Source organism: Gadus morhua, chromosome 18 (genome assembly GCF_902167405.1).
Source record: "Gadus morhua chromosome 18, gadMor3.0, whole genome shotgun sequence".
In the NCBI taxonomy this organism is placed as follows: Eukaryota; Metazoa; Chordata; class Actinopteri; order Gadiformes; family Gadidae; genus Gadus; species Gadus morhua.
The window spans coordinates 1728356-1748301 of NC_044065.1; the positions used below are offsets into that span (position 1 = coordinate 1728356).

At 43.8% G+C, this 19946-nt stretch overlaps 2 protein-coding genes across 6 annotated transcripts in view; both read left to right on the top strand.

The window, feature by feature from the left end:
- LOC115531675 (potassium voltage-gated channel subfamily C member 1) overlaps nucleotides 1-10058 on the top strand; it is a 38898-nt gene extending 28840 nt beyond the window's left edge. For 2 of the 4 annotated variants that reach the window (XM_030341062.1, XM_030341064.1), the window contains one exon: nucleotides 5845-10058. Coding sequence is in view for 2 of the 4 variants with exons in the window: in XM_030341064.1 (XP_030196924.1) it covers nucleotides 5845-5858 (14 nt within the window). In the remaining 2 variants the exon portion in view is untranslated. Of the gene's footprint in view, nucleotides 1-1708; nucleotides 4749-5844 lie in introns of those variants that run through there. The other 2 variants (XM_030341061.1, XM_030341063.1) reach the window with 2 other exon arrangements.
- Nucleotides 10059-13402: 3344 nt separating this feature from the next.
- LOC115531682 (potassium voltage-gated channel subfamily A member 7-like) lies at nucleotides 13403-18171 on the top strand. 2 transcript variants are annotated; one of them, XM_030341074.1, is made up of 3 exons: nucleotides 13403-13596; nucleotides 14407-15172; nucleotides 17056-18171. In XM_030341074.1, the coding sequence occupies exons 2-3, from the start codon at nucleotides 14486-14488 to the stop codon at nucleotides 17881-17883; spliced, it is 1515 nt and encodes a 504-aa protein (XP_030196934.1). In that variant the 5' UTR covers nucleotides 13403-13596; nucleotides 14407-14485; the 3' UTR covers nucleotides 17884-18171. The 2 variants fall into 2 exon arrangements, with proteins under 2 accessions (XP_030196934.1, XP_030196935.1); XM_030341075.1 differs by having other exon boundaries at nucleotides 13407-13596; nucleotides 14407-14920.
- The last annotated feature ends 1775 nt before the right edge of the window (nucleotides 18172-19946 follow it).

Sequence of the window (19946 nt, forward strand, 5' to 3'; positions counted from 1 at the left end):
ATCTATCCGTCCTCCCACATTTCTATCTATCTAGTTTCTATCTATATTCCTGCATATCTATCCATATCCATTAATCTCTTCCGAGAATAATTTAGTTGTATGTTTTGATGGGTCGAGACGTATAAAGTGACTTCTCTGCTGCTCAGTAGTTAAAGTTCACACCCACATTTACAGTGTCTATAATTAACCATCCAGCATACATATTTACATGTCTCGTGTATAACTATGTAGCGATCAACCACCAGCACAACGCCTGTGTTCTGCCTCCCTCTAGAGGCGGACGTAAGGCTTGCAACGCTCCGTCTGCTAAAAGAAAGGAACCATTTTAAGTTGTCTTCTTTGCACAGTGATTACATGAAGCATTTAAAACAGGATTACGACGATCGTTAACAGCCATGGAAAAACCCTTAATGACTTATAAACACTTATCTAGAGACCAAACAAAGACCATTATAATGAACTTAAGCATTCAAATTGTAATGTTTCACCCAGCTGCCTTCTGAATGGGACCAAGCCACAATAGGACAGGATAGTACAAGATTAAAAATAAGGAGTTTTTTTTACGTGAATGATAATTCTATGATTCCTTATTTTCATGACATTTCACATGGATATATTACATAGTGTCGACCCGATGATAGCTGGAGTGAGCTGTAAATGTACCCTGTCGGACAGACTGACCGAAACAGCCAGGCAGGCAGACAGACAGGCAGACAGACAGGCAGACAGACAGGGCTCCAGCCATCATTGGAGTGTCTGTTATTGGTTGGGAGTTCTCCAATAACGAGCGTCGGAGCACCACCTGTCTGGTCAAGTCCCAGGGAACTGTGATCTGGCTAGTTAACTAGATCAACCTTCTGGTTCTTCAGTTAGCCATCTTAACCAATTTAACGTTCCGACTGGTTAGCAACCCTAACCAGGTTAAAAAGGGGAACTATGGGAGAACAGCGTTAAATAATTTATATATATTCTAATATATATATATATAGATAATATATGTTCCCTGTGGCTTTCACAAGAGGACGACAGCACTCTCCTCAAACATCCTCTCCCTGGGGCAGGAAGTGGTGTCCTGGGGCAGGAAGTGATGCCGTCGTTCTGTTGACCAGGTGATGTTGTCAGGGATACCGATCTTCAACTAGGGATGTGATCCAAAACACCTTGACATGGTTATTAGTACAACTTGCCGACTGTCACATTTTAAAGCTTTTAAAGTACTTCTTATTAAAATCCATTTTCTTGTTTTGTCCTGTTTGTCTCTGTCTGTGTCTGTCCTGTATGTCAAACTTTTGCATTTTAATATTTTAATGACTTAATTTTCTATCTTTTTTCTATACTATTCTTATTTTCCTTATTGTCATTGATATGTTGAATTTCTAATGTTTCTCACCCAATATAATATCATATAATAAACCCTACATAATATAACATAATAAACATAACATGAAACCTGTAAACACCCTTAAACAATTTAAATGAACTGAACTTAACTAATATAATAACATCCAACAATATAAAACCTTTAAACATTGTAAACGGACTAAACTGTGAATACACAATATGAAACCTCTAAACACCCTAAAACACTTTAAATTAACCAACCAAAAACGAATACGTAAATAAATAAACGATACAACATGAAATATGAATATGAATACATGAATATAACATGAACCCCCTCAACACGCCATCTGATGTTTTGGTTTAGCGAGCGCTGACTACGACAAGTCTCGTAGTCTGACCAACGTCTCGGGGGGCTCCTCCCTGCGTCTGGCCCCCATCAGCAGCCCCTCCTACGAGCCCCCCGGCCCCCTGCACCGCTGCCGTTCCCCCATCCCCTCCATCCTGTAGCCCCCGCTCCCATTGGACCAGGCGCACTGGAGGGTTAGCTGATTGGACAAGGTCTAAAGCGGTTGGATGAGGAGCTTAGCAGTGGGTTATCTGGTCCCTGATTGGTCGAGGATTTGAGGAGTGGGTTATTCGCGTGACGGAGGAGTTCGGCCGTTGGGGGATTGATTAGATGTCGGGTGGAGCGGTGGGTCCCCTTCACGAGTGCAGTTGAGGAGGAGGCCGCGGAAACAAGCAGCAATAAGACGACGTGACTCTGAAGAAAGACAAACACGATGGTGTGCCATGCATGCATCAGGCTAGCTGATGAACATATTAGCAGGTTTTAGCTCTAGCTAGGAATGCATGTTTTTTTTTTAATTCTCGTAAGAAATGTATGAAAAAAAAGTTCTGATTTGGATAAAACCTTAAAAGGCTACCAATGGTAGAACCCACAGTAAAACATGTGCTGTGATGTGTTTTTTAAATAAGTGTGTCATGCTTTCTGGACCAAATCCATGACCAGTGACTCTAGACCTTGTCCATAGATAGACAGATTGAGGTTAGGTCTCATTCGATCACACGAAAACTCTTTGAGCATTAAGGTACATTTCACGTGATATGGTGTCATAGGTATTATGACTGAGGGTTGCTTCACAGGCCATGTGCCGGGGTGTGATTTCATAGGTCATGTGGAGTCAGGTGGTGTCACAGGTCTTGTGACACGCCGCAATATCATAGAGCAAAAGGACCAGGTCTCAGAGGGTTACATCCCAGAAGGTATCGGTTCTTTTGCATCCTTATTGTTTATGATCCTGTAGTTGTTAATTGGCTTACCTCCGAAAAACATTGATCAGCCTTAGATTTGACGTTCTCTTTTAGCATATTTTTCTATTCACCACAGAAATAAAGAAAAGGTTTCTGTATAAAATTAACCCACACACATTGCTGTTTATTTTTCATCCAAGTCTAAAATGTTATTTGATACCAAATTCCCACTAACTAGTTAACTATTATTATAAAACCAAATTATTTTTAAAAAGTATGTACTATTAGGTAGGTAGTACATGCAATAGTGTTATAATTAATTTTGTCCACATGAGTTTGTTTTACCAAAACTTTCGTATTTTTTGAATTGTTCTATTTTGTTTATAATGTAATAATATAAACATTTATGAATAAAAAAAAACCCTCATAAAATCGAGCAATTTCAAACTATAGTAGTTTGATCATATAATAATTTATATTCCTCTTGCAACTTCCATGTAACAGATATCATTCAAATCCCATGATATCAAATGATCAAGCAAAAAAAAAGAAATACATACATTCATATATGCAATATACATGCAATATACATTGATGCTGGAAACGCACTGTGTCCATATATGTAAATAACCAGATCTATTTTTAACCTTAAGAGTGCACAGACCTAATAGGCAGTTGACTTGTAATGTCTGCTTTCTGTGTTACCATCTAAATGTATTGACAGGTTTCAATGTCATGAGCCACACGATCATCATGGTCGCGACTTCTTGATAGTATGTTTTACAAAAGTGATTTTGATTTTTGGAAAAGTTCTGTAAGTATTTGACTTGTGTTGTCCGTGTGTACTTCTCTGTTCTTTGGATATTTATAGCAAATGTTTGTTCTTCAGTTTTCTTGTTCTTGTTCCTTTTTTTTGTACCAATGCATAATGATCTGTTAAATCTGAGCTGTATGGAGAGTTGGGGGTTTCAGTTGAAGCTCTTTTGTTTAAAGACATATGTGCTTCCAAGATAATGAGCTTCTCTTATGTGGAGAGTGTTTCCATCTTGTATGCAAGCTTGATGTGTGAATACTTTACTGAAAACAACATGTAATGTTTGTATAGTGTGTAGAAGTCATTTTTGAGAAACAAACATGACTAGCATCTGGAGAGAAACCATCACAATATAACACATCTGGCAACAAAACAACACTATATTACACATCTGGAGACAAAACATCACTATATGACATATCTTGAGACAAAACAACACTAGTTATACATCTGGCAGCAAACCATCACTATATTACACATCTGGAGACAATGTGTTGCTTACATCCCATGATCTATCATCTACAGATGCATTTGTTGTTTGACTGCCCATTAGTGCACATTTGGTGTAATGACACCTTTTGAGTAGGTTGCGCAAACGGTTTGCAACAACGATTCACACATATCACGCAGAAGCACGTTGAGGCCTTCAGCCTTTCAATAGTCACGACACAAAGAGAATTTCCCTTAAGTTGAATGAATGTATTTTTTGAGAGCTACCTGAATATGTAGATATTTAATGCACAATAGTGCTACATCGCCATGCTCTCATATACACATGATATCAACTGGTGAAATCATCTAATAAAAAAACGCACAAATGCCATTGGCTATCTCTTCCAACAAGGATTCAGATCTCATCCTTAAAATATTGTTGATATTGAAACACTAGGTAACTGTAAAATAGGTTTAGAATGTCATCACTTGTAGATCTTCAAATGAGGCTGCTACAAGGACTTTTTAATTAATTTGTCTGCAAGGGAATGATTTCGCAGTGGTCGCAGTACAATGTTCCTAGCTTGTATTATCACACAGACACCCCCTTCATTTGAACATTGAACATCTGTGATTTGCAATGTAAAGTGTTCATATTAGCAACGGATTGTACTTCAAATAGAGTGCATTGTAAGATGATGGTTAGAGTGAGTTTAAGTCACCCTGGGAATTCTGAAAGCTGTTAAAAGACCTCTATGAGGCCCACGTAGGCACTGATGTCAATATGAAGAACCCAGAGTAACCGGCTAGTCTCAGCCAGCAATTCTTGCTCGATGGCTGGTTCTAACTAGAATGTATAATTATACACTTTAAAGATCGATATTAAAATCCTATACAATATATAGTTGAATTTGTTTGTATTCAGTGTTTTTCCATATTAGTTTTTCAAGTATTGCTGACATCACTTCTCTGAGTGTTGGTAAAATGTTTCTAAACATATAGAAATGGAAGGCCAGCGCACACTTCATGTGAAGTGACCTCGTTAGTGCTGCTAATGTTTCACCAATTCGGCAATTATAACTTAGATCAGTGATTGTAAATCTGTAACCCTAGGGTAATCTAAAGATGTTTTGGCACCGTCATGGTTGCCATGGTGACATCTCATCCACGCCGGGTGGATCACCTCAGATAACGTACAGGTTACCAACACTTGGAGCTACTGTCCTGCCTTGTTACCAATTATTTATGTTTGGGAACTGTTCCAGTTCTTCAAGACTTCTGTACTCGTGATGAAGGTGGAAGAGCTGTTAAGACAGACGGGTGGATGGTGTTTGCGTTCTGTAATGTTCACGGATGGATGGATGAAGTAATGCTGGATGGATGGATGAGTACTGTCGATGGAGGGATGGATGAATACTGTTGACGGATGAATATTGTCTCATTGTGTGTCTTGTGTCTGTAATGTCCACCCCAACTTTCCTTGTTGTTGAGACGTGTGTTTGACTCTCATGAGCCCAGTCACCCAGCTTGTGCAGGTAATGGTTACCCTGCACTATCACGTGATCCACAATCCTCACTTTATACTACTACAGAACCACTACAGGAACACGCTCCGTAACACAGGACTGCTCAATTACATTGTTCAAATTACCCTTTAAACCACACATAGCACACAAAACACTCCACTTTACCATACCAAACACTACTCGAACTATGTCATACTCCGCAAATACAACTACAGTCACAAACTCCAGACGCATGCAGGGTTTACCGTTCATGTCAGTAACAAAGTCAATAACTAATCGATCTGAACTGAACACTCCACAACTGAACAACTAAGTAATTTGCTGATCCACATGTATTAAAAGTTTATAACAAACCCGTTCACACCAAGGTCAAGCTGTTTATTAACTGCGTAATAACAACTGACAAATGAGAGGGAGACTGGGACGATGGCAGGGGTGAGCTGAAGACTAAATGTTGTGTCCTCCTTGTGTCCACAGTGTTGAGTTTCTAGTGGTTCCTTCTAACGAGGGCAGATGGATGGAGAGTCCTCGCTGGGCCCGACCTGAGGGACCAGAGCCCTGGCTGGAGACAAGAGACCATCTGCACGCCTTCTTACCAAAACCAACCAACTAAATTATCATCAGAATGGAGAATCTTCACCCTCACTTTACACCTTCTCCAGCGTTCTCCAGGACATCCCGACAGACTTTGCACTCACTCACTTTGGGAGAAAGAGACTTCCTGTCACATGAAACATTTCGAAAGACATCACGCGCAGTTCCGTGCTCCATCTTGCAGCAGAATGACGGACTGACCCACTGAGCAACTTCCCCCCCCATCATTGTAGCATCTCCGCTAACAAACTGTAGCATTTGTTGACTGGGAACTCTTGTTCGTTGTCCTCAACAGCTTGGCGGGAGGATTTTATGCATTGGGAGATGTTGGAGATGGTATTCTCCACCTAAACTATTTCATTCACATGTCGAATCGTACGTGAGTGACAGAGAAACAGTCTTAACTCTCAGAACTTTCAATGTCCCATAAGATATTTTTCCATCAACTTGGTAAAAACAAAACAGACACAACCTACACACAAACTACCCTATATGTATGTATATATATTTATATATATATATATATATATATATACATATATGTATATGTGTGTGTGTATGATGTGGAAATGCCATCGCGATGCCCCACATTTACATTCATATCCAGCGAGGAGTTCCCTCCTTCTGGTAAAAACCAAGTCTTCCATCCGCTTCCGATACACTCGCGTCCAGAAAAACATAGCGCTCAACTGCACTAAGCACCAACCCTCATGTAGCATCTGCACCAAACACAGCCCTGACCGCGCCTGATTTATCACAACATATGCAACTAGAGGATAAGCCTGGCATTCTCTGTCTCTCATGTGGCGATGTGTACCCTACCTACCTGCCTGGTGGTGGGCACGGGAGTCTTAATGTTTTTGCTCCACCCTCCCCTTCCCCAGAAATACGCACATGATAGACAATGTCCGACAGCCTCGCTCACATCAATCACAAGGAGAAGAGATGAAGGAGACAAAGCTCATAGATCCCAGACCACACGGCGAGAAGGACACTGCCACGTCCTACCTAGGAGTCAATCTTCTCAAATGGGCCAATCATGAGAGACGATTCACCTTGACAGGAAGCCTACACTGCCAATGAGGCACCAGAACCCCTGAGACACCTACTGCCCCTGTCTCTCTCTTGCCCCCTAGCTGCCAGAGGCTGCTCCAGAGCTAGTCTAGCCTACGGTGAGGAGATGATGGACGACCAAGGGAAACCCTCCAGGGAAACCCTCCAGGGAGACGCTCCGGAGACGATGGGACCAAGACCAGAGCGTAACAGGATAAAGGATATGTACAAAGAGAACATTTATATTTTAATAAACTAAAGGCTGGGATATCTGAGGAAGATTGACAGCAGCACATGAGAAAGAAAAAAACAAAACAAAGAAAAATATGCTTACTTTAGTGATTAACTAAGTTGGCGACTAACATGAGAGGAGAAGGATGTTGAAGGCATAGTAAGAAGTTCCCCTGGAGAGTGGAAGTTTCAACGCTCCTGAGTATGAACAAGACCCTGACACAAAACAAATGGTTAAAAGAACAAAAGATAATGCATTTTTCTAACTTTGGTAACCAGCATGACTACACTGCATGCCTGTCTTTCCTGCAAGCCCTTAGTTGAACACAAGGGGTGCTAGAGACACAAAAAATATATACAAAATGAATTTAAAAAAATGTTATATGCAATTAATGTTAAAAAAAGATTATAAAGAAAGAGAAGAGCTATATTTTGTTTTGAAAAGTAAACAATGTGAATATTGAAACATGTGTGTTTAAACAATGTTTTGTTCAATGAAATCTCTGCTATTACTGCCCCTCATGTTCTCATGTAGACTGTGTTCCGAGTTGTGCTCATTCAATCAAAAGGATCGTCAACCCTTTAGCGCACCATAGCATCCTACAGCTGGGAGGACCCCTGGCGTAGCAGCAGCAGCTACTTCATCCTTTACTCTATCTGCTTTTTCCTTTGGCAATAATAAACAAGCGTTGTCATTTGATTGTAGCACGGCCAGAGGAGGTACGCTAGTCATCTCAGCACCGACCAGTGGGGGGGAGGGCTTTGTCCCCGGCCCCTTCCCCTTCCCTGAGAAGTTGGGAGAAGAGGTGAACGTATCCAATCACTGGCCAGTGTCTGGTCACAGGTGATAACTTATTGGTCCTTAGTCAAGAGAGATTTTCGGTTTGCATGGAACCGGCTGTTGTTCCTATCGTGTGTTGAGAGGACTCAGGTGTTGTAGTGATTGCTGTGGACGTCGCTGGTTGGCTGGTATTTTTCTTACTCATCAATTCTAGTATATAATGATAACGTGAACACCTCACAGTGATGCATGCGTTGTTACTTGATTGTTGACCTCTGTAGGGGGAAGTAGTTCCCGTCGCCCCCCCAGGGACTCGTTAAGAGAACACTGTGTCCCAGAGCACATCCGTCTTCCGTGGTGGGCTAACTGCCACCCCGATACCCTGGGGGGGGGGGCGGGCGAGAGTGTGTGAAGGTAGCTCGTCTTGTGCCGTGTTCGTACGTTAGGTGGTAAGGTCCCGCATCCAACCCCCGTCGTACGTCAGGTGGTTCGGTCCTGCATCCAGTCCCATCGTCTTGTCCGTCGTCTTGCGAGCTGGCAGCTCCCCGCGTCACATGACACAATCATGCAAGCACCCGCCATAGCGACCAAGAGCTTCCAAACTGATGTCACTGAGGTACTTTATAAAGGCTGCCGCCGGAGTCCACTTGGCCCAGGCTGCCTCAGCTCTGACCAGTGGTTCCCCTTGTTTCAGGTCCAGCCGTCAGGTCCCGGCAGGTCCAGGCCTGTCCCTGCTGGTCCAGAGAGTTGCTAGGATCCAAGCTACAGAGGGTGGGGTGTAGGCACGGTAGCAGCTACTGAAGGGTTTAGCCGGGTCTTCGCTGGTTGTACAGGCTCTCGATTTTTTGCTTTTACTTGGGATAAAAAATGGACCGTGGTATTTTCTGTTCCCTTTCAGATTAAAACTAGGATATCGGTTCCGACGTAGAAGGCACTCTCAGTGAGATGTGGATATCTTGGAGGTCTACGGTCTCTCTGCAGCCTGAGATCCGCATGGCAAAGTGAAGCTACCATCTCACCACTAGTCTGTTGTTGAGTCGGCCATCATGTCATTGTGCCCATGCCACAACCTGGCTCTTGTTCTATGCGTGATACTGCCATTGATTAGAATGACCGACAGTGGCTAAATGCTAAGTCTGTTTTTCATGACGAGGGGTCTAACACAGTTGTGATGTATAATCTCAGATTGGTTCCTTACCCTTTGATCGGTGTGCCTGGTTTTTTTAAACCAATTTGTTCATAGTGTGATTTACTTTTGTATGAATGTACGATCACCACCTTGTTTCCACCGACACACTGCCAGTGTGGGCCCCATGTGCGCTCAGGGGCCCCGGTTTGAATTGTTTATGTGGAACCATGTGCCCTAGAGACTATTACTAATCCATTTCCACCAAAATTGATCATGAGGTAGTTGTTTTGGTTATGAATGTGTTTTACGTTTTTAAGAAAACGGAATACACTGGATGTAAAGGTTACATTCCCGCATAGATAAACATTCCAAATGGTAATAGTGAAACTAAAAGTGCTATTATTCACATGCATTTGTTATTATCGTAAGCATTCCAAAGATACAATGTGTTCTTGTTAACTCACATGCTGTAACCTGATGTAAAGCAGACTTAGTGATTGGTCCATTTTACTGTTGCCATGGAGAATATATATGAGTGTATGTGTGTGTGTGTTGGGGGGGTGGGGGGGGTGGGTAAGCGGTTACTGGTGTGTCTGAACGAGACTTATGCCGGATTTTATTTTTGAAATGTTGGATCACAAAGATGACTCGTCTAAACTGTATAAAGTATATTTCAACGGAATGTTCATGATCTATCTTTTTATATTTTGAAGAGAAAAAAACCGAAACATATCAATAAAGTGTCACAACTGAACAGATCTGGACTGAAGAGACTTATAATGTATGAATGTCAAAACTATCTAATGTGAAGCTGAATAGCAGCTGTATTCAGATGTTTTTACAAAGACATTATTCCTTAAAATCATCAAAATGAACTTTAAATAAATGAAAAAGTAAATGGCGTGCTGGTTTGTCAAACTGTATTTTGTTTCTGTGCAGTGTCCAGGAATTAGTCAGTAATTATTAAAACACCTGTTTTCTAATAGTAATTACATAACTTAAGGCTGGGTCCTGTGTGTGGTTGTATATGGTTGGGTATGGCTCGGTAATGCTAGGTGTGGTTGACCACGGTTGGGTGGGGTTGGGGCTTGGTGGAGTAGTGAAGGTGGGTTCTTCGCAGCTCAGTTACGGCTCGCGTCGCCACCGCCGACAGTACCCTTATGGTGGGGGCGGGGGAGGGGGGGGGGGGGGCAGCTATGTTAGCATCGTGACCGCATAGCAGCCCGACACAGTTTAGCCTGCTAATAAATCCATGGAAAAAGAAGAACGCGCACAATGAACAAAGACCAACAAGAAGGACGGCAAACCTTTGCGGAACATTTTCTTCAATAAACAAAGCCGAGCCGATGTCTATGGGGGTTGTTACAACATGTTTATTTATAGTGACATTGTTGACCATCAGTTGGTATGAGAGAGTTATGTGCCCCTGTTAAGGAGTATTAATGTAACCAACATTAGCAAGAGCCACTGCATTCTTATGTTTGACAAGCTGCACTACGTTCATGTGTCCCGAGACGCTCTTGGTGATATTTAAATCGATCTAAAGTCCGACCAGAATAAAAAACATCCCATTAACATACGGTAAAGTCATCCTCAAGCTGCATTTTACACCCGTAAAACAACAGAATTTGTAGCCCACTTTTTGGGATGAAGGGTTATAGACAGGGTACGAGTTATAATTCCATCTCTGTGGGGAGATAGATGCGCAAGTAAATATAGGCTATTATGACACGGCTCTTCTCAATGCTGTAGAACGCTCCATTCACTTGAATGGGCCTTCCCGACTTCTGGCGGTAATTTATTTTTTTCGTAATTGACTGCTTTCAAGGAAAGTGGATTTCTTGCCTCTGATTCAGAGGCAAGTAGCCGGCAAGTAGCTGTGTAATAAGCGGGATAATGTATAGAACGCCGGTCATTATCGAAAATAACCCACTTCCACCTCGCTTCGTTGTCCGGTTCGCCCTGTCTGGGCTTATTTCCCCGATAATGACTGGCTGTCTATAAATTATCCATTACTTAACGTCAATATTACTCTGTATGTGGAAGGGATATTTGCCCTGCGTAAAGTTATCCTCCGGACAGCCAACGATAACCTTATCAACTTCCTGTGTGAAATAGCCTTGAACATTTTACAAAGCAAGATACCGTTGACCCCCAGTCAACACAAAATATTGGGGAAGCAAAAAAAAAGGACAGGCCATTTCACACAGGGGGCCCTATCTTGCATCCGGCGCAATTGACTTTCTACACTGACGCATGTGTCGTTGCTAGTTTGCAACTGGCGCAGAGCGTTCTTTTCCCTCCACCACAACGCGCCTGTAAATTAGGGAATGAACTTGCGCCCCAAGGGGCGGCTCGGCGAAAGGAGGAGGCGTGTTCTGGCGCAAACGTTCAATGGTGCTGTTTTGCAGTTTCAGAAAACAATTGCGCCACAAAACAGTAAATACCTGATTTAAAGTCAGTGGCGCGTTGTTCAGATGCTATTTTAAGGGCGCATGCATAATGTTGCTTGTGCACCTCGTGCACACACTTTGCTTCTCTCATCTACCTAGCAACACATTCTTGGGAAATTATTTGGGAAAGAACAGCTGATACAGCGGTAATAAGTTGTACGGCAAACACATATTTTATTGACACAGACATCGTGTACAAACCCATAACTTTTAGGATTGCGAGTGAGTGTTAAAAAGAATGAATGAATGCGCGCGCGCTTGTGTATATATAAAATAATTAATGAAAGCGGGCGCGCGTGTGTGCGTCCAACTGTTTAAACACACGCAAGCTAAACACGTAACGCACAATACAGTCCATGGCAATTTATATTAACGAGGGGACACATGCATATTAGGAACACAAGTCGATAATGAACGATAATGCATACAATACTGGTAAGAAACAATGTTTGTTAATGCATTGCGTATATCATTAAATAGAACCACAGTTACCGCATATCATCTGTGTGTTAAGTTTTCTTTGCCGAAATTTATTTGAGGACTGTTTCTGAAGTTGTGGAGGAAAACGCTATTCCATGTGTGAATGAGGCCATATTATTTGGCCATAAACTGAGCCATTTAAAGTTTGAAATTCATGTGGTCATGCATCTGTCTCATCGGAGACTGCAAACACGCTGTCAAAATATCAACTTGTCAGATTCAAATGCGCTCATGGCTCTTAAAGGGGATGGGAGATGGCACTCTCATTGGTTTATTGCACGTTACGCCCAAACCACACCTACGGGTAATTAGGCTACCTCAGACCAACCCTTTTTAGATTTGCGCAATGCGCAAGAGTCATTTATGCGCCGGTAAAATCGCCATAGAATCGCCCACAAAGCTACTTGCGCTTGGCGCTTCTCACTTGCGTTTCAGACCGTTAAAAAATATGTTTTTTATATTTAATTCATGTGTTTGTTTATTTTCTTGTTCTCAAATTCCCAGTTGGTTGGTTTACACTTCATGAATACCGAAGCCACACCTACTCACTGTCAGTCAGACAAACAGACAGACACAGACAGACAGACAGACAGACAGACAGACAGACAGACAGACAGACACAGACAGCAGACCGTACGACAGGCACAAACACACACACACACTCACATTCTCACAAACACACACACACACACACACACACACACACACACACACACACACACACACACACACACACACACACACACACACACACACACACACACACACACACACACACACCATCAAAGGCGTTGCAGGGACTTACAGAGCATGGTGGGAGTGTCCACTGGTCAGAGGGATAGGGTCTGGTTCTAACTGTGGTCATTGTTAGTGTACCGTTGCTCATCATCCATCATGTATCTTGCTTTTTGACTTTGGTTGTATATGATTGGGTATGGCTTGGTAATGCTAGGTATGGTTAACTAGGTGTTGTTGGCTAAGGCTGGATAAGGCGAGGCATGGTTGACTTAGGCTAGGTTAGGTAGGTTTGGTTTACTAAGGTTGGGTCAGGCTTGGTATGGTTGAGGGAGATTGGGTAAGGTTGAGTAAGGCTTGTTATGATAAAGTAAGGTTGGCTAAGGCTTGGTAAAGTTGATTAAGGTTGGCCTCTGGTTAAGGGCAGGCCATGGATAGGGCTAGATCTGGGTAAGGTGGGCCTCCCCATGGATAGCCCTCCGTCCCCATGCTAGAGCGAGTTGGGGAAGCCGGACATTTGATAGGCTGAGTGAAGGTTCTACCAGCCCATGACCAACAGACATGGAGGGAGGGGTCTTCTTTAGATTGAATTTCAACAAGACAGCATTCTCAAATATTTTTCAAGACATACGTGATACAGAGAGCCAAAGAGCAGCGCTGGGAGAAGAGAGTCTTCGGGACGTACAACATGATGACAGACTGACAGAGAGAAAGGACGACAGCCCTGCAGCAAACAGCACAATGTGCCTCGTCTGCCGGACGTCTGAGTGCAAGTGAGTGTTCCTCTAAAGTTTTAGTAGAGTAGTTTCAGTATTAAGGCTTTAAATTCACTACAACAAACTGTTGTGCTGTTCTCAAGTTCAATGAGCAATATTCTTTCCCAAGAACTAGACTTCAGAAGTCCAGATAATACTTAAGCTATACTCAACATACATAATATCTGATATCATAAAAATGTATAATTTATTAAAAGTAACCTCCTGTCACCTCTCCTTAAAACATGTGAATATATTCAGGGAACTAGTCAAACCCGAGGAAAGGGTTTGACCTCAAAGTCAAAGTTAAAGTCAGCTCAGTGTTCCCCCCCAGCACTGTATGGTTAAGGCGACCGCCTTAACAACAATATCGCCCCGCCTTGACTACCAATGTATGAAAGATTTTTTATTATGCATCAAGAAAGTACAAAAGTCCCGTAGGGAAAGAAAACAGACTTCCATCAGGTACAAAAAATAAAGATAAATAATGCATCGGTGATACTGCTCAAAACAATAATCGTTGAAACTGAAACGCTCACCGAAGACTGCAGGGCCACGAGACACCCCCCCCCCCCCCCCATGCTCTTTGACCACCTTGACTAAGACATTTTCTGGGGTAATACTGCTTATTGTCATCTCCAAAATATGTGCCAGACAAACAGAGGAATCAAAATTTCGTTTATCTCCGACTCACTCTGCAATAAGGAGAAGAAAATCGGTTCAATTTGTTAGGAATTAATCTGATGGGTCTAATGTTACTCTGGGAAAGGTTCCGGTTTGTCTAAAGGACCGGAAGGTTCTTTTACATGTATTTTGCTGGGCTTGCAGACTTCCTGTGTAGCTAAACCCAGGGGTTCAAAAGAAGAAGGGGAACGGAGCGAGGAGACCCTCCCAGAGCTCGGACAGCATGGAGAACAGCGAGAGGGGGGATGAAGGAGGGGGTCCGGACCCAGGAGGAGCTGCTAAAGACAGCGAGGCGGAGAAGCACAAGCAGCTGAAGGAGAAGCTCAACAGCCAGGAGAAGGGCGAGCAGGAGATCACAGTGTGCCAGAAGGAGAGGAGCTCTCCTGGCTCTGTGTGGCGCAGTGGCTTGACGCTGAGCGAGAGGTTGGCCATCAACGTGTCGGGGATGCGCTACGAGACCCAGCTACGGACTCTCGCCCAGTTCCCCGACTCGCTGCTGGGAGATCCCCGCCGCCGCCTGCCCTACTTCGACCCGCTGCGCAACGAGCTCTTCCTGGACCGCAACCGCTCCTGCTTCGACGCGATCCTCTACTTCTACCAGTCGGGAGGGCGGCTCCGCCGGCCCGCCAACGTGCCTCTGGACATCTTCCTGGAAGAGGTGAGGTTCTACGAGCTGGGAGAGGAGGTCGTGATCCGGTTCAAGGCGGACGAGGGCTTCCCCCGGGTGGTTGAGAGGCCCCTGCCCGCCACCCGCATCCAGAGGAGGCTCTGGATGCTGTTTGAGCACCCAGAGTCGTCCTCGGGGGCGCGCATCATTGCCATCGTTAGCGTGCTGGTGATTGTGGTGTCCATCCTCATCTTCTGCCTGGAGACGCTGCCGGAATTTAGGAACGAGAAGGAGGCGAGGGAGGTACAATGTCTACACTACCTAGCCAGCGCATCCCCGCCTGTTGGCGAGGCATTCCACCTGTGTGTAGGATACAGTGTTTACAGGAGGAAGCATGCTGTATACCGTCAGGCCGTAGCGGGACCAAACAGCCAACTCAGAATAGACACAGCCCGTCATGTTGGGGAACTCTTGTTTCACCTGGACATGTTTGTACTTGAACACAGGACCATTATCTGAGGGACAACATGGGTGACGACAGTCATGGGCCCATCGGACACAGGGCAACTTCTGAAAAACATAAAGTTGTCTTCCCAAATAAAAAAAATACATTCCTGAATTTAAACATATATTAAATAGAAGCAGACTCCACTTTTGAAACACTTCCCATATAAACACAACACCTTTTAGAGGTCTTGTTTATGCTCCCTCATGTGTCCTGCCCAGCGGTCTGAACTGTTGCAAACATGATTGGCGCGTTATATCTCTATGCCTATTTTCGCAGAGTGAATGGCGCAGTATTTGTGGATGTGTGGTCTGTAAGACAGATAAATATGTTAAGCGATGGCCTAAAGTGATTTGTTCATATGTATTTTAGGCTAATATTAATGGCTGTGTGTCTGTTACAGCAGATCATTTCATATACGTTGGTGATATTGCAGATGTCCCCTCCAGAACATACTCTTGAATGAATTCCATGTTTGTTGTAATGAGATCTGTGCCTTCGACTACAGTAGTCCCGGGCAGTCACCACTAGGTTAAAATGGATGTCATTGGAGGTGGACACTGGCTGTACGTATGGCCAGATAATTTTAGTCAGCTGTTAAACGTGATCTGCTGGGATATGGTAAGGGAAGGCAGCACAGGGATCAGACTACAAATAAAGAGAAAGCGCGCGCGAGAGAGAGAGGGAGAGAGAGAGAGACAGAGAGAGAGAGAGAGAGAGTGAGAGAGAGAGATCCTAAAATGAGTAAAGGTCAGTATGAGTGAAAGTGTAGAGCAGCGGCTACTAGTGTGTTCAGAAGCTCTGCGGGTCTTAAGTAGTTCTTGCGGGATGAGTAGCAGTCTTGTGGCTTGTTAACACCTACTGCAGCCAGCTCCCGCACATATCTTCTACACCAAGCTAACTAACTACCACATCAAAAAACATAGCTATGGCAAAAAAGGCTTCCTAGATACTACACCAAGCTACCTAGCTAAGCTAAGCACCAAGCTACCGTATCAAGCTATCTAGAAACTTAACCTAGATCATAACATATAGCTACAGTGCTAGCTACTGAACGAAGCTACCTAGCTACTACACAGCGCTAGCTAAATACAACTGCAAGCTACTGAACTGAGGTACCTAGCTGCTGCAAGGAGTAGTGTAAGAGATAGCTTAAATAGACAGCCAGAAATAGATAAATAGATGGGATAGTCATGAAGAGATAGAGAGATGGGCGAGAGGAAGGATTGAGATGAGGTTCGTGATTGGCACGAGACACTCATGTTTCTGCTAGGAGAGTGTGAAAGAGTTGAGATTAACGAGAGACAAGTCACATTGCTGTTGGGAGAGAGAGTGAAAATGGGCAAGAGACACTCATGTTTCTGCTGGAAGGGAGGGAGGGCACGAGAGAGTAAGAGAGCAGGAGAGATCTCTCTCCCGGGGCTATTCATAGTAGAGGAGAGACCAGGAAGCTGATCAACACATAGACACCTGCTGTTTTACCAGACTTAGGCCTTCACCACATAGAGCACAATGTTAAAAAAAATGGAATAGGTAGAATAACAACAGACAAATAAAAATATGATTCTAGGATCAGTTGCACTTTAAACTTTAAGGATTTACACCCCCGTAATGAACAAACATTGCTGTAACTGTTGACCTGTAACTGAAGAACACCCTCTCCCTGACTTCTGACCTGCAGGAATACTTCTACAAGTACCACACTCTACCAAAGAACATCTCAGAGAGCATGCCCCTGCCCTCGAGCGCGTTCCACGACCCCTTTTTCCTGGTGGAGTCAATGTGCATCTGCTGGTTCTCCTTCGAGCTCCTCATGCGCTTCGCCTCCGCACCCAGCAAGACGCTCTTCTTCAAGGACGTGATGAACATCATCGACTTCAGCGCCATCCTGCCCTACTTTGTCACCCTGTGCACGGAGCTGGCCAAGGACAACGACGCGACGCCCGCGGGCTCGCTGGCCATCATCAGGGTCATCCGTCTGGTACGGGTCTTCAGGATCTTCAAGCTTTCCCGGCACTCCAAGGGTCTCCAGATCCTTGGCCAGACCCTCCGGGCTAGCATGAGAGAGCTGGGCCTGCTCATCTTCTTCCTCTTCATCGGAGTGATCATTTTCTCCAGCGCCATCTACTTCGCCGAGGCCGACTACGCCGAGACCACCTTCGTCAGCATCCCGCACGCCTTTTGGTGGGCGGTGGTCACCATGACGACCGTGGGCTACGGGGACATGACCCCCGTGACGATGTGGGGCAAGCTGGTGGGCTCAATGTGCGCCATCGCCGGCGTGCTCACCATCTCGCTGCCAGTGCCCGTGATCGTGTCCAACTTCAGCTACTTCTACCACCGCGAGACAGAGTCCGAAGACAACACAGAGTACAACCACATCAGCCCCTCTCCATGGGAGGGGGAGGAGGAAGAGCTGGAGGAGCCCAGGGAAGAGGAAGGAGACTACCACGGCATGGAGGCCATCTGTCAGGGGAACGCCGGTGAGCCACTAGCAAATCAAGTCTGAGTTACAGGGTTACCCACAATGCATCAGGCATGGCCAGCTACAGAAAAGCTAACAGGATGAGGAGAAGGAGACTGACATGTATCCAGACTCCAAGACTTTTTACTTTTGCATGCATGGCTCAAAAATGGATGGCCATTGAAAAGAGACTTCAAATAAACTGTCGGATAAGAGTTCCTCTTTTGAATAAATGTGAATAAATCGGTTGCAGTAAATTGGGAAATTGAAGGACAAATACACTACTAAATAGTGCGTGTGATTGTAGGTGTGTGAGTGTGTGTGAAACCAAAAAAGGCTTATTGAATTCCTGCGCAATGACAAATGTCTTAGAAAAGTTAGCTTAACGTTTTGAGTGTAAATAACATGGGTGGTCGACCATTACCACCATAAGCCTTCTGCCGGATAACTTAAACAACCTCAGCATTCTTCATTATGTGTGAGATGTGAACATATAGTTATCGGCATATTAAGTACATATTAAGCTCATGCAAATGGAGATGTGGTCTTAATATTGTGCACTGTAGCACTGCTCAGTGCGCTGTTAAAACATGAAATCTGTATGTTTTGCCGCTTTTCCACCGTACATGTAGCTCGACTCGACTCGACTCGAATCGACACGACTCGACACGGTAGCAGCACGGGTCGTTTTCCACCGCAAATAGTACCTCCTGGACGTGGGCGGGGTCGGCTGCGCGAAAGGGCCGTGACGTATTTTTGTACGCGACGCAAACAACACCTATGCAACCCACACATGGACAGAACCCACATAACAACAATGGAGGACATCGATAACATTACTATTATTAGCTGGCATGTTGAAGAAGTTGAAGAAGTGGAATATGTTGGCTGCGGCGCTGCTATGGCTGTTGCCAGCATGGTTGCCATGTCGCTCTCGTGACTTCGTCACACTCTCTGGCCAATCAGTGGTCGGCCGTCTGCCGACGTCACCTTTTAGCATCGGCTCAGCCGCTTGGAACCTAGAGCGAGGCGGTACTAGAAAAAGCAGCCACTTCAGGTACCAGATACCATGTTTTCGCGGTGGAAACGCAAAAAATGCGAGCTGAGTCGAGTCGAGTCGAGTCGTGTCGAGCTGGTACCATGCAGTGGAAAAGCGGCATTTAATTGTTGAAATCAACATTTGTAATAACGACTTTATTTTAGTAATTTACTAAACTCACCTTACCACTCGCTTTTTTACTTAACCATAGTTAGATGTTTATTTTGGACTTTTGAAGTTAAAAGTTTTCGCCACATTCAATAACACAAAACCAAAAGGTTTATCAGGTTTTCAATCATTGTGTATCATATTATATGAATATCAAAATGTTTGTTTAAAGTGATTGAAACCATGTATTATATGTTTCAAGCTTTCATCTTTTAATAAATAAAACAGTTCTAATTGTATACTCCATTCCTACATAAATATATTGATAAAGGTGTAGATTAGTGGATAGGATATAGAGTAAAATATGTCATTATTACTGGCTCTCTCTCTATGAAGCCTAGTTGTGAAAAGAGAAGTGAGGTTACCTCCAAACAAAAGGTATGTTTAATACTGAAACTGATAACAGTGTTGAATCCCAACAGTTTCAGTCGTTATTAAATCAGTTCAATGCTGCTCACAGCTTGTGAGGATGCCCACATGGCACTGTACCAGAAAGCAGGCAAGTAAAACTAAACAATTAGATGCTACAACAAAAGCTAGCAGGATTTTTATAAATCCTGAGGCTGCCACAAAAATGCCTGGAAATGTAAACATAACGTACGACACACAAAAAAAGAAAGAAAACCGTTTGTCTCTTTCAACATTCATCATCCATTCATTTACATATTTAAATTACACAACTCACTCACCAGGTCAGAAGTGGTAAAAGTGTGTACATTCCTCTGTTAATAAGTTTAATTGGATAGTAGTTGTCTAGCGAACTCATATCAAAATGACTATTGCAACAACACATCATCAGTAGGGTAAAACTAACCTGTCTCACGACGGCTAACCGTCGCTCCACGGCGTTCTAACCGATGAGGCATCTCTTTGAGCTTGTAGCAAATCACATTAACCCATT

Coding starts and splice junctions, on each gene's coding strand:
- LOC115531682 (XM_030341074.1), top strand. CDS start 14,486: ATGGAGAACAGCGAGAGGGGGGATGAAGGAGGGGGTCCGGACCCAGGA. Junction 15,173..17,055: donor ACGAGAAGGAGGCGAGGGAG/GTACAATGTCTA, acceptor TCTGACCTGCAG/GAATACTTCTACAAGTACCA.